General features: G+C 46.6%; 1 protein-coding gene across 1 annotated transcript in view; it reads right to left on the minus strand.

Moving 5' to 3' along the window:
- Nucleotides 1-959: 959 nt before the first annotated feature.
- Nucleotides 960-14,287, minus strand: part of LOC118795895 (heparan sulfate 2-O-sulfotransferase 1) — a 72,919-nt gene continuing 59,591 nt past the window's right edge. Inside the window, exons 2-7 of the mRNA XM_036554678.1 lie at nucleotides 11,583-11,818; nucleotides 7,389-7,474; nucleotides 6,262-6,400; nucleotides 5,661-5,758; nucleotides 2,755-2,912; nucleotides 960-2,161 (exon numbers count right to left, since the gene is read on the minus strand). Coding sequence (XP_036410571.1) covers nucleotides 1,935-2,161; nucleotides 2,755-2,912; nucleotides 5,661-5,758; nucleotides 6,262-6,400; nucleotides 7,389-7,474; nucleotides 11,583-11,818 — 944 coding nt within the window. The 3' untranslated portion in view covers nucleotides 960-1,934. The remainder of the gene's footprint in view (nucleotides 2,162-2,754; nucleotides 2,913-5,660; nucleotides 5,759-6,261; nucleotides 6,401-7,388; nucleotides 7,475-11,582; nucleotides 11,819-14,287) is intronic.

A 14,287-nucleotide genomic window follows, 5' to 3' on the forward strand; every position in this document is an offset into this window, starting at 1 on the left:
ATTATGCACGCCCTTACTTTGACGTTTTTTTCCTGCCGTGTGATATGAAGCCATTCCAGAGCTTTACCTCCCTATCATCCCAAGATTTCATTCTGCCAAGATACAACACCGGGGTCTTTTGCATCCTGGGCGCCATCTAGTGGTCACTTCGTGTTAGAAAGAAATAGAAGCAAGCGCTACGGAAATTATGCATGGGCAGGCCCCTCCACAACAGCACTAATGACCTTTCACAGTGGCACAGTGCATCTCTGGTTCTCTCATGTACTTACACAATCATGTTTTTGCGCTGTAGGTGACTGCTACAGCTGAATGAGGAGAGCTGGTAAAAGTTTTGATGCCTTGATTACAATTTGGCCACAGAAAACCAGGGGGTGTCATAACAGCCTTGGAACTATTCCTGCTCCCGGCATGTGGGCTCATTCAAGATGGCCTAAACCTCGCAGGACCATGAACAGGAAGCACCTCCCCCTTGGAGGAAAATGCTCTCTGTATCTATATTCATAGTGATGCAAAAAAATAGTGATGCATTGATGTAACCATGGTAACGTAAGACCAAGAAAGAGTACAATCCCAGGGTGGCACCCAGAGAAGACTGGCATGGAAAAAAAAAAAACAAAAATACTCATTACAGAGGATATGACATTATAAAACAGATGCATGGAGTTTTAGAGGATTAAAATAATAAAATAATAGATAGGTAGGAATGATACTAAGTATTTTTGTGCAGAGAAACTGCAACTGAAAGGGCTGAAAGTGCTGAGATGGTTTATAAACAGGAAATTGAACTGATGGTGAACAACAGATGATATCCTTGTAAAATGAACACTAAGTGAAATCTAATACTGTATTTTTCACACAAGGCACATAAAGAGGCGATATCTCTGTAAACAGTGCAAAATAATTACAGACAAACAAACCAAAAATTAGTGACTCTCTTTTTTTAATAACCTTTTGGTCCAAATACAGAAAATACGCGGTATACACAGCAGCTGTTTCAGTTACAACGCCTGTTAACACATTACAAAGCATCCTAGCAAAAGTACTCCTACGGGTAAAAGTGTACAAGATGCAGAAAAACTAAAATCCCTTCCACGTACTGTACCACAGCTGTTAACAAAATGGGTGGTTTTAACAGTCAGCTACGCAATGAACATGTGGCACAACCGGTCAAGCTCCTGACTGGGCCTCTCCCGTCATCGGTTTCTCCAACGATGAGAAAAACAATCGCGCCTTCTCCACAGTATCGTAACATAGGAGTCACCCCTTGCATCCAAGGGTTTAGCTGCTTAGTGCCTTGGATTATGCCCGGTTCATATTTAAAATGAGGGTGGCAAATTTCTAAACATCATGATGACCAAGTTTATAAAAAATGAACAAACCAAGAAAAAAAAAACAACGAATAAAAACACACCCTCTGATTGGACAAAAACTATGACAGCGCCAAAGAAGGCGGATCGACTGTACTCCCAGACTCCCGCTGCCGAAACGCCTCTCTCCAGGGGAGTGACGGTGACCGCTTTCTCCCTCACCGCCGCTGTGTCCTGCATGGGACGGCCGTGACCTCACACCTGGCAGTGAAAGAAGGGGTCACGGCGAAAAAAAGGGAGGCACCTGGACGCCGTGAGGGGGATGTTCGCTGGCGAAGGTTCGGCTGACCCTCGCTCGCGACAGGAAGCGCGTGCGGCCTCGCTCAGTGGACTGCTAGTCAAAACGAAGTTGGCAGGGGAGGGACTGGGGCCTGGGGACCATCTTTAAAGGAGTCCCACACAGAAGAATCACTGTGGGTGTGGAGTGGCCCCGCCCGGTTGGTCTGAGATGCGTTCCTCTCCTTCCTCCCTCCTCCCTCCTCCCCAGTGTGTGTGTGGTGACGGGTTCGAGCCGAAACGTGCGGTCTTTCTGGATCTGCTCCTCCCCTCGGTCCGGTCGCCGCGCCTCTAGTTCGTTTTCGGGTAGATCTTCTCGTAGAAGAAGTTCTGGGCCAGGAGATAGAGCTCGCCGTCCTTCTCCCTCACGGCGTGGGCTCGGACGAACTGGAACTGTTCCAGCGCGAACTCGTAGAACTCGTTCTCCATCTTCCAGATGTCCGACTGCTGCAGCTTGGCAATAGACTCCTTGGTGGGAGGCTTCTTCTCACTCGTCTTCCTCAGGTGAGACTTCTTACCTGCAAACAGACAACACACGACAAAACTTCACATCACTCTTATAAACTGTGGGTGAACACAGCATTAGAACACGACTAGAGAGATATCATACAGAACACCAACAGCTGGCTGGTTGTTCATCTAATCCCCATTTAACACATATTTTTCAGAAACATAAGCATTTTAAGTTTTCTAAAAAGCTGGAAAGTGTCTGAAAGTGACCCTGCAGTCTTTAAACCTGAATCTTTCTAAACACACTGCCCTGAGGATACACCCTTTTATAACCCATAAAAGGATCATTTTGAGCCACTTTGTGCATCCGTTATTTTCCCCAGGTTATATTTTATCTCAGAGTCCTCGGGGCCTTTGGTAATTAAGTGTTATTTTTATATCCAATAATGGCGCCCAAGGGAAAAAAACTGAAAACAATGATAACCTGAAAAAAGTAATTTCATGCATAACAGCCGTCATTAAATTTATACCAAAGACAAACTTTCCAGTGCCTGGATATGTAGATATGATACATGATATGAGTTCCATGTCAATGGAGGGGGTGACATGGGCGTGTCGTGGGCGGGACATGCAGGGATGTGGGCGGGGTCTGGGCAGGTACCTGTGCGGTACAGCTCCGTGGCGCCCCTGAAGTAGCGCGGCAGGGCGGCCTCCAGCATCATGACGAAGTCCTCCAGCTCCTCAGTCACGCCCACCAGCAGGTACTCGTTCACCAGGTTGTACTTGGCCTGCTCCAGCGCCCATCGGCTCCCCGTGTTCCTGGAGGGGCAGAGCCAGGAAAAGCACACTCAGGGCCCCACAGCACCACACTGCACACAGCGGGAAACATACAGGGGGCCTGCAGACAAAGCGTGCCGTTCCGCTGAGAGAGCGAGACCGGAAGAAAGGGGGGGGGAAAGTGCACAAAGCAAAGGAAAAGAGGATGGAGACATCTGCAATATGCAGTAATGGTTAAGAAAAGAAAATTATCATGCTGAGACCTCATTCTGGAAGCAAGCACACGTCCCTCAGTTAGGAGGCCTTAGGAGAGACAATGGGAGCAATTCCAGTTTAGGTGCAGTGTACAGAGGTTTATTCTCATATGTTTGCTTCAGGGATCATGGCAATTTTGGAAGTTAAGAGGGGACAGAGAGACGGATTTCCAGAAGACAGTAGACTATAGCTGTTTCTTGAAGTGTGAGAGAAGGTTCTGGAAATTCTGCGGAAGACTGGGTAATTCCCGACCGGCACGACTTGGATGGAGGGAATGAAACTTTTGTTTGTTTTGTAACTGCAAACAGAGACTTGGCCTGAAGAGGGGAGTACTTTTCAAATGCTAATGCTTCAGAAATGGGGAGCTAATCAAGGAGAGATGTGAGTTTAGCTAGTGGTGGTGTCAAAAGAGTGTGCCGTCAGTATAGTAGAAAAAATGGAGAACACTGGAGCAGGTTACGAAATAGCAGTTTAGCATCTAAAAGTGTGTAGCTGACTATATAAAATGCTGTAGTTGACTGCATCAAAGATTTTGTATTGGACAGTATTGGGTGAATGGCAATAGGTCAAGAGGTTGTGGCAATTGTCAGGGCATCATATGTGAAAACGGGTATGATCTGTGATATTTTTTCATCAGGTATGGAAAACATATTGCTGGACATGTACATGAGGTGTCTGAACACGAATGAAAGTACTGAGATAGGCTTTTATGAATTTAGAGTTAAGGGAATTAATTTGGGGAGTTTACAGTAACGATGTCCCATGAATCTTACGGGGAAAAAAAAAAATCATTAAATGCAGCTATGCATGTCCCGAACTGAGAAGAGCCACAGCTTGTGTTAAGATGTTGTCTGAGAGATGATATGAAGTAGTTGTTAAAGGCCTTAGCATCACGCTGAGATTCTGTCAGAAGCACACCCTGAGAGAACATGTTTTTCTCTTCCGCTTCAGATGATTCCCCAGTTATGGCAGGCAACGTTTGTTACAGGCCTTTTGTCTTTGAAGTTGTACTATTCGAAACAAGTAAAACATATTCAAATATTTTAAAATAATTTTTTTGCATGCTTGAGTTTAAAGCACTGATATCTTGTCAGTGTGTGTTCTGTTTGTTTAAGTGATGCGAGTGTATGAAAGCTCTGCAGAAACAAAGAGAGAACTGCTTGTTAAAAAAAATCAATAAAAAATAAAAAAAAAGCCCTGGAATTCTCTGCTGCTTTTCTGTGTCTTCTTTCAACTCCTCAGACTGGAGAAACTCCGAATCCAAAGCCATCCGCCAACAATGAAATCACGTCTGCTGCTTCTGCATAGTGCCGTCGCTGTGATGGAGAGTGGGGAGCTTGCTGTGATGGAGAGTGGGGAGCTTGCTGTGATGGAGAGTGGGGAGGTTGCTGTGGGGAGGTTGCTGTGATGGAGAGTGGGGAGGTTGCTGTGATGGAGAGTGGGGAGCTTGCTGTGATGGAGAGTGGGGAGCTTGCTGTGATGGACAGTGGGGAGGTTGCTGTGATGGAGAGTGGGGAGTGGGGAGGTTGCTGTGATGGAGAGTGGGGAGGTTGCTGTGATGGAGAGTGGGGAGTGGGGAGCTTGCTGTGATGGAGAGTGGGGAGCTTGCTGTGATGGAGAGTGGGGAGCTTGCTGTGGGGAGGTTGCTGTGACGGAGAGTGGGGAGCTTGCTGTGATGGAGAGTGGGGAGCTTGCTGTGATGGAGAGTGGGGAGCTTGCTGTGATGGAGAGTGGGGAGCTTGCTGTGGGGAGGTTGCTGTGACGGAGAGTGGGGAGCTTGCTGTGATGGAGAGTGGGGAGCTTGCTGTGATGGAGAGTGGGGAGCTTGCTGTTCAGCAGCCAGTGGGTTATGCCGGGTCACTGTGAAAGCCGCTCGCACTGCGGCCTGCAGATTGGCAGCTGGTGTGGCATCACACCTCACCCGACATTGTGCTCGTCTGCCTTGAGCTGAGCTGTGATCCAACTGCATTTTTACAGCCCTGACAGTGTGCGATAGGAGCTGATGTACAAATATGGGCTGAGGGTAACAGCTGGAGCCGTGTACAGTACTGTATCACATCCCTTTGCGTGACGAGATGAAAAACATTTATTAGTTCTTTTAATGGGTGGCAGCCTGAAAAGAGACTTGAGATGCATGTCACCTTAACAGCCTTTCCACATTAATATTACCTTTGTGGGTGCTGGTGGAAGGTATGTTGACAGATAGCCAGATATGTGCAACAAAGCTGCTGTCTCTAGCAGGAGTAGCATACAGTGAAAGCTGTAGCAACGTTCATCCTGACGGGTGGATTAGATTTACTACCTCCGCCTCAAAGCAGAAATTAACTGTATGTGCAGTTTGTAAACGCACTACAGATAAATGAAGTGTATGTGCAGTTTGTAAACGCACTACAGATAAATGAAGTGTATTTGCAGTTTGTAAACGCACTACAGATAAATGAAGTGTATGTGCAGTTTGTGGATGCATGTGTGTTCACAGTGACGGGACAGCCTTGCTGGGGCGTCCTGTGAGGCGTCCGGTGATGGGGTACGCACCAACACTCTGAGTAGTGGCCACAGAAGAAGGGGATCTGGAGCCAGAGCTTCTCAGGGGCGCAGTCTGACCCCCCCGCTGAGACGCACTCATCAAAGGTCTAAAACACAGGGAAACATGCTGTTATTGCAGGTCTAAAACACAGGACATATTGTCACTAAAGGTCTAAAACACAGGACATACTATCAATGAAGGTCTAGAACAAGACACGTTCTGCCATAAAAGGTCCAAAATATGCGCTATACTGACATCAAAGGTCTAGAATACAACACTACTGTCACTGAGAGTCTAAAACACATACAACACTGTCATCAAAGGTCTAGAACGCAAGATACACTATCATCGAAAGTCTAGAACACAAAACACACTGCCACTGAAGGTCTAAAACACAGGGAGACACACTGTTATTGCAGGCCTAATGCACAGGACATATTGTCATCAAAGGTCTAAAACACACAAGTGTACTGTCATCAAAGGCAATAAACAAGACATCTTCATGTTAACTAGTGCTAGGTTCTGCAAAGGAATCGGAAAGGAAGGAGGCTGTTGAGAGCGATGTGTGGGTGGAGGGAGGAGGACGGAACAGCCTGCCAGCTCCCCCACCTTCTTATCCCCCTGCTTCCTGCGTCGCAGCCCTGGCCTGTAGTCATCCCCGAAGCGCAGGAAGTAGTAATAGGACACCAGCCGCTCGATGGGGTCCCTGATCACGTTGATGTAGATGGGCTTCCTCTTCACCCCGAACCTGGGAGGGGAGAGGGAGGGTGCTCTCAGAAAGGGGTCCAGCCTCGGAACGTTTCCGCTCACAGAGCACAACACCACATGCTAAGACGTGACATACTGAGCACGTACGTCATCTGAGACGACGGCGGTGAGCTATGACCGGTTTTCGGTTATCGTAGTGGTTGGTAAATTTTAGTTAACCAATGCCTGTTTAAAAGTTATCGAATCAGTTTTGCGGTGTTGTGCTTGCAGATAGATAGTTTCTTATGTGAAGCGGGTTAAGCGGTAAGGTTTTGCAGTATTATGACCACTGAAAACAAAAGACATTGACACTTAGTTTAGACTGCAGACATCAACAACTTTATTCAACTGGATTACCAGAAAACGTTTTGAAAACCACTGATTTGAAAACCAGGATGATGTAACCAAATTCACGATCATTATGCAGTCACACAATCTTTAGAAAATGCTGCTATTGTTATTCACTGTCCAGGGCGTGGCTACAGAATAGGACAGCTTGCTTAACACCCCCAATGTCGTCTGATCTGATGTGAAAATTTTCACCAGGTTACATGAGAGGAGCATTTGTTCAGTGCACTACTCTGACGGGCCACAAGAGGGCAGCTGCTACATAATTTTTTTTTTTCAATTTCTGTCTCAGAAATTGACCTGTGTTTATGTTTCAGTCCTCTGAATATGGATACAGTTTACAAGTCAAGAATTTTCTTATAATCACATTTGAAATATGAAAATAAAAGTTACGTTTTACACAATTATTCACAAGTAAAACTGGACTGCTTGCCAATGTACAGACAGGCACAGACCTACAAAGCTGGGCTATTTTAGCACGAGCTGGAGTGATTTACTTTTTCTGAAAGAGCCCCTGTACAATCACTCACACCCCAGTTCCCCCACCAGAGGCTCTATTTCTCAGTCTGGGAGCATGAGTGGGGTTTTTCTACTTTAAGCGTACGGTGGGGCCACCTGGAACAGTGAAAAACAGCACTCACTTTGAGAAGTCCAGAAAGGCCACGTGTCCGTGGTAGAACGCTGGCTTCATCTCCCTCCAGGACGTCACATTCCTCACGAACCGCACCTGAGAGGACAGCCAGTCATCAGAGACCGCGAACAAGACATGGGTGTCACCCTGGGCTTGCCGATCTCCCACTCTACCGGCAGCTTCAACTGCCAAACTGACATTGGCCCAGTGCTTTCGACCTTACTGTGGTTCCACTCTGAACGAGAGTGAGGAAATGACTTTGACAACGTTCAGCTCAAAAATACATCAGTCAGGTGTGAGTAGCTATTTCCTTCAAAAAGGGCAGTACATTATTCGAAAGGACAAAACATTACATTTTTGTCATTAGCAGAGCGACTTATATTGGAATGTAAAAATCATGACCTTTTATACAGGTAGATATTTACTGAGGCAGTTCTGGGTTAAGCACCTTGCCCAGGGGTACAGCAGCAGTGCCCCCGTGGGTTATTGAACCAGCAACATTTCAGTTACGAGCCCTGTTCCTTTACCACTATGCTGCCACCCAAAATGTGGTGAAAACACTGACAGGCAGGGAGACGTGACACCTTCACACCTGTAGGGCCAGAGTGCTCCGCTCTGAGCTACAGCAGCATCAATACTGATATGAAACGCCGGGGCCAGCACCTCGGGAGTATCCAATTAAAATTCAGCAGAAAACACTGTCAGAAGCTGACTCAGGGCATATTTCACTGTTTCAGCACCGTGGAGATGGATGCGACTCTGTGGGACTCTGTATGCTTGAATAAGATGCTCAAAGGGTCAGTAAGAAGCCAACTGCATACCGTAAGCGGTATAATATAAAGATACATTAAGTACCCAACACTAGATTATTAAATTACTAAACCCATTCCAAAATACAACATTATTGTCATTTTGAAGATGCTCTTATTCAGAGTGTCTTACATAGGTTACCAGTTTTACATCTTATACATTTATACAGCTAGATACAGTATTTACTGTGGCAGCTGTGGGTCAAGTACTGTGCCCAAGAGTACATGACAGTACTCCAGCAGGGAATCAAACCAGCAACCTTTTGGTTACAAGTCCTGCTCCTTAGCGCAATGCTACACTGCTGCCAATATTTTCCAGCATAAATTACATCACTAATGCTAACCTATGACACAGGGTAGTTTGTGCCACATTGTATATGCCTGCACCTTCTTTGTAATTTTTGTACCTCTTTGTAATTTCTGTTTTGTTTTTCTCACTTTTGTTTTCAAAGAGATATTGCTTTCCCAGCTGCCCCAGTCACATGCCTTTCTATGACACTGTACTCTCCGCAGAAGTTATTAGCTGAACATGAAAACAATAAAAACTGCAAGTCAGAAAAGAGAGATGAAAGAGAGTCAGCGGATGAAGCCTGCACGTCACCGAACAGAAGGCTTCTAATTAAGTGCCGTCCTTGAAAAGCGCTGGACTCACTCTACCCACAGTGCTTTGCACTGAACATTCTAAAGTCCCGAACCTCACAGCGGTGCCAGCAGTGATGGGCTCTGTATGCTGGGTCTGAGTGATAACCTGGCATTCTGGCTTTTGGAAATACTGTCTCAACTAAAAAGCATGGAGCAGTCCATTACAATAGTGTGATGCTGAAGTGATAAAAGAATAGACCATACATCAGTGAAAGACAGACATGGCCTCAGGTGGGCAGTGTATGGGAATTGGGAAAATAAGACCTTAGTCACTTTCTTGAAATGATCATCAAAAGACAGGGAAGAATCACAGCCACACTAAAGTAGTTATAAATGATAAAACCATGTCCAACCACGCAAAAAAAAGTGATGTAGGGATGATTATTAATAACTTGGAACTATTTCTAACTAATTTCAGAAAGTTATGTTGGATCTGAGATGTCAGGGTAACAGTGAAACGCAGTACCATGACTGGATCATCAGTACAGGGGGAAGCTCTGGCGTTCTGAGCAGGAGTGGCCCAAGAACAGACCCTTGGGGAAGACCTTAGGTGGCCAGAGCTGCATCTGATAACTGACGGACATATGGTGTTGCCTATCTGAAAGACAAGACTTCTCAGGAAACGGCAATACCAATTCTATCTAGACTGATTTTCAGACAATCAAGAAAGATGATTTAGAGTGTCAAAAGGAGAAGTTATATGTTAAGGGCCTCAGCACCTGTGGACATGAGGCCATCTCTGATTTGATAAGTGCCATTTCAGTTATGTCCCAGAAACCAGCTCCATTTATCAAAATCCAGATAACATTTCAACTGTGGGGGGCCAACGTGTTCCAAGGTCCGGGCTAAAAGAGGCTGGTTTAGAAATAGGCTGACAGTTATCAGGGTCATAACGGTCGAGGGTTTAAGTACGGGAGCAACAGCAGCTGTTTTTACAACAGGTGGTGCACAGAGTTTCCGCCAAAGCAACAGCTACCTTGACCTCATGCTATTCATACAGCATATTTCCACCATTACCTGCAGGAGCAGGTCAGCTCATAACATTGCGTGAGAAAACGAAGGTTGAATTTGTTTTGCACCGTAAAGAAAATAGTGCTTACATCGGAAATAAAGTAGCAGTTACACTCACCACTCAATAAAGGCAGACAGAATTAACAGAATTTCAATCCACTACACGCGCTGGACAAGAGGAGGCACGCTGACTTAAAGCATGAAGTCATCAATCTTGAACAATACCCTTCACTCAACGTAAATGTAGCCTTCGCCAATTCCCCTGTGCTAATTATATTTAACTGCGGATTTATGCTGCACTTATACAGGAAAATATAAGATTCCCTGAGGACTAAAGACGAGCAAAGTGCCAGTTCAGCAGCCAAATGTCACTTCTTTCCGTCAAGCCGAGGCTTCAGCTCATGAATCCAGACAAGTCCTTGAACCCGGGAAAACTCAGCAAGAACTAAAGCAGGAACCATGCAGAATGACTTCACAGTAAACTTAAGTGATGTTTGTTTGCTGTTTGCCGCTATAAAAGTCGAGTCTCCTGCGCTGAATACAGAGCAGTTTATTGATCTATTTTTACACTTGTTTTCCTATAATAGTCTCACTGAGCTGGAAATACTGACATTCTAGTAATGATTAAAATACATGAATTATGCATGTCGCTTTGGAGACAACTGCCAAACAAATCTGGCTGTGATCTACAGAGACGGGTCGTTAGTGCCGCCGCTTCTGACGAGCACCGCCGTGTTCTCCGGTTGTGCCTGCGGGTCCGGGTGGCGCCGGCCGCCAAGGTCAGCCAAACCCGGCGAGAGGGACAGGCTGTCGGCCGTGACGGAGAGAACTCCGCCGACACGAGCCAGCCGAGAAGACAGCCTAGCAACGAAAATCAAATACAGAGATCGAGTATAAAGGAAAAGCTACAAAACAAAACAAAAAATACAAACCAGAATTACATGAAAAGACTAAAAAAAATCTAAGGAATGTGTTCATTACAAAAACATCCATATTTTCCAATGGTGTCTGTAACAGGCACAGACTCAGGTCTATCTTCACTGTGCAATGAGCATGACAGATAGAGTCTACTGTGCTACCCCAGGAGCATGAGTGTTAGGAGGAGGGGTTAGTACTCTATATGGGAAGACCTATGAATGACCTTGACCTGTTCTGAGAAAAAAAAAGTAATGGGAGTGTGAGGCTTCATGAATGGGTGGAGCTGCCATGTATGGCCATAGGTTCACTGATTTGAACCAGAGTACTCTGCTACAGAGAGCTAAACCTTTTGATGCATAATGGGCTCTGTTGCTCAAGCAAGCCAGTGAGCGACAGAGCCCATTATGGGGTTCATGAAGCTTCACTCTCTGCACACAAGTTTCACTTGTCTGAAAATCAGCTTAGAATTGGTATTGCAATTTCTTGGTAAGTCTTATCTTTCAGATAGGTAGCACCATGTGTAGGTCTATAATTTAAAGTCAGATGCAGCACTGGTTGCCTTAGGTCTTCCCTAAGGGTCTGTTCTTGGGCCACTCCTGTTCAGAATGCTAAAGCTTCCCCCTGTACTGATGATCCACTGTCATGATTCTGTGTTTCATTATTACCCTGACAGCCCACAGCTTTGCTCCATCACAAACCTCAGGGAGTCTCAAACAGCTGTGACATCACAAGAGGGAGCTGTGACATCACAAGAGGGAGCTGTGACATCACAAGAGGGAGCTGTGACAATAAGCATGATAACTCGTTGGGGGCAGCGCTCTCACCTGGTCCTGCAGCGACATGACGGGGTTGTTCTTGGTGGTGTTGATGTGCAGCACATGGTACTTGTTCTTGCCGCACAGGTCGTAGGCGATGTTGGTGAAGGACGTGCTGGCGGTCTTGGGCACACGGTTGTAGATGACCACCACGTCATCGCTCTCGTCCAGCGCCAGCTCGCGGGAGCCATCCATCGTGTGCCGCTGCTCCACCTCGCGCACCTCATGCCGGGCGATGGCGAGCTCTGCAGGAACAGGAGGAGAAGGGGAAGGGTAAACTCAGAGAAAACCCCCCACACAGCACCCTCCCCAGCCAATCAGAGAGCCCATTCCCCTACTGCTGATACGGCACATTTGAGCAGTAAATATTAAGATGACTGCATTTCTGCTTGCGCTGCTCTGATCCAACAGATCCGCCCCAAGAGATCAGGCTGCGGCCAATGGGGTGCGTTCAGAGACGCTCCTCTCGCAGCGGACTGGCTGCTGCGCTGGTGCCGGCTCAGAGAGAGGGATCGCACAGGGCCCCAGCTGGGCGCAACAGTGAGCAAACACAAATAGAGCCATTAATAAATAACGCCAATTAAAATGCAAACCCAGATAAACATTAGACAGAGCCTGTCCTCCACTAACGAGGCACAAAGGGAGGCTCTCAGACCGCACACGCACATGAGAGAGAATGACCAGACTTCCATGAATATGGAGATGGCTGTCTCCAGCGAGAAAAACAGTGCTTGCAATTACACTAATTCAGCAAAATGATAAAGACTCACAGAAACGCATAAACATTAGGGGATAGGGAGAAAGGTTACAGTCTCTGCACAAGGACAAAAATCAGAATCAATTTAAATTTGACAGAGCTGAGATCCTGGGCTTTGTGAGCAAAAGACACTCACAGACAAGCCCACCAAACAGCAGTCTATAGCTCTAGAGACTCAGGGTTCTACACCTCTGTGACATCATCACAGTGCTTGTGATGTCTCCACTCCTTGGCTTGTTTCTGGGACTCACGTAAATAAGCCTAACCCTAACCCAAAACCCTGAGCCAACAGGATGGATATGCTTCATGAATTTCTTTTGGATTTATATTTGTTTGGCTCAGATTATTGTCTACAACTATGTCTTTACAATAGCCTGCATGCAACCTTGTAATCTAAATAGCTGTGTGGCACTATTAAATAAAAAAAATATATCCCATCTCCAAGATTGCTGTAATATTTTTCATCATGTTTTACTATCCATGTTTTAGTGTGCCACAACTCAAGGAGAATTGATCAGTGCAGCTTAAAAAAAATCAATAGCTGGTTGTCATGATGTACACACTGACCATGAGGATCCAGATAAAACTGTCCAAAAATCACATGAATAATGTTTTTTTTCCCCCTTTTTTACGACTGTCCTCAGATGAAGTGGTGCTGTTGCAAAAAGAAGGTTAAGAGACATTGAGCTCCACTGCGGAGCTGGTGCAGCAGGCAGATTCAAACACAGCCGCCCCCCTCCCCAGGGAGTCTGTCCTCCCCCGTCTGATGGGACTCCTGTCCCAAACCTACGCCCCCCCCCCCCCTTTTCCACACGGCGCAGGGTCCACACCTCCCTCCCTCTGACTCCCATTCCAGTCAAATAATTATTGATCTTCAAAGGAAATAATGAGTCAGTGAAGGGAAATTTCGGCAGCAACCGCATTTTGATTGTTTTCAAACAGCAGGTTTCTTCTTGGAGAAACGTCTCAGACACCCCCCACCTCCACCTCACGGCTGTACTCCCTCCCCCAGCAGGTTTTTGGCTCCTATCCCTCCTTGCCTAAGGTTTGACACAATGGTCACTGCACCCGGTTTCACAATAAACTGCCCATCCTCCACCCTGATAGGCCAGCAGTGAGGCTTCTGCACAGTCAGATATGAATCAGAGCATGGAGGCAGTCGGCTCTACCAACACCCCCCCCCCCCCCCCCCGAATGAACATCGTAACTTCAGCATCTCCACAGCAACATCAGAACGGCAGGACTTTGCATGTCCCACTGAAAGGTAAAAACCCCAAGGAGCGACAGTCTCGTTTGTTGGACAGCTTAGGACTGTCCAGCTGCGGAGGAAGGAAATCCTCGAGGAAGCCCTGAAAGTGGCCACAAAAGGAACCCCGCAGTCACTGCCCCTTCTCCCCGCCCTCCTCCACAGAGCTAACACAATGCTTTCTGGAAGGGATTAAGTTCTCAGGCATCGTTATAACAACCAGTGAGGCTGCAGCTCCTTTTCTGTGGCCGAACTCCACAAGCAAGAAGGGGGAGGCACAACCCCCCCCCCCCCCCCGGGCTAACTTAGGTTGCAGCCAATCAGAAGACCCCGTTGCTTGCAGGGCACACCCCGTGCCTCTGCTGACTGGGCCAGACACCCGCATTGCCGAGCAGCAGAGAGGGGGGGCCAGTCATTCGCACCCGTGTCGCTTCTGACTTTGACAGCATTTCTGATTAGTGACGCAACCAAACCCATTATCGCCAAATTAAGAGTGGCATTCTTCTCATTATCACAACACAGGTGTCATCAGAGCTGGGTAGCCTGGTGGTCTGGTGTTACTGCAATGATTTTCAGAAATTTATTTTGAAAGGAGAGTTAAGTAAGTTGAATATATTTCTCCCCCATGCCAGAATACACTGGCCTTAATACAGGGAGGGCCTGCTGAAACATCAGGCCTAGGAAAAATCTTTGAAATTCCTCCATAAAATT

This window comes from Megalops cyprinoides, chromosome 20 (genome assembly GCF_013368585.1).
Source record: "Megalops cyprinoides isolate fMegCyp1 chromosome 20, fMegCyp1.pri, whole genome shotgun sequence".
In the NCBI taxonomy this organism is placed as follows: Eukaryota; Metazoa; Chordata; class Actinopteri; order Elopiformes; family Megalopidae; genus Megalops; species Megalops cyprinoides.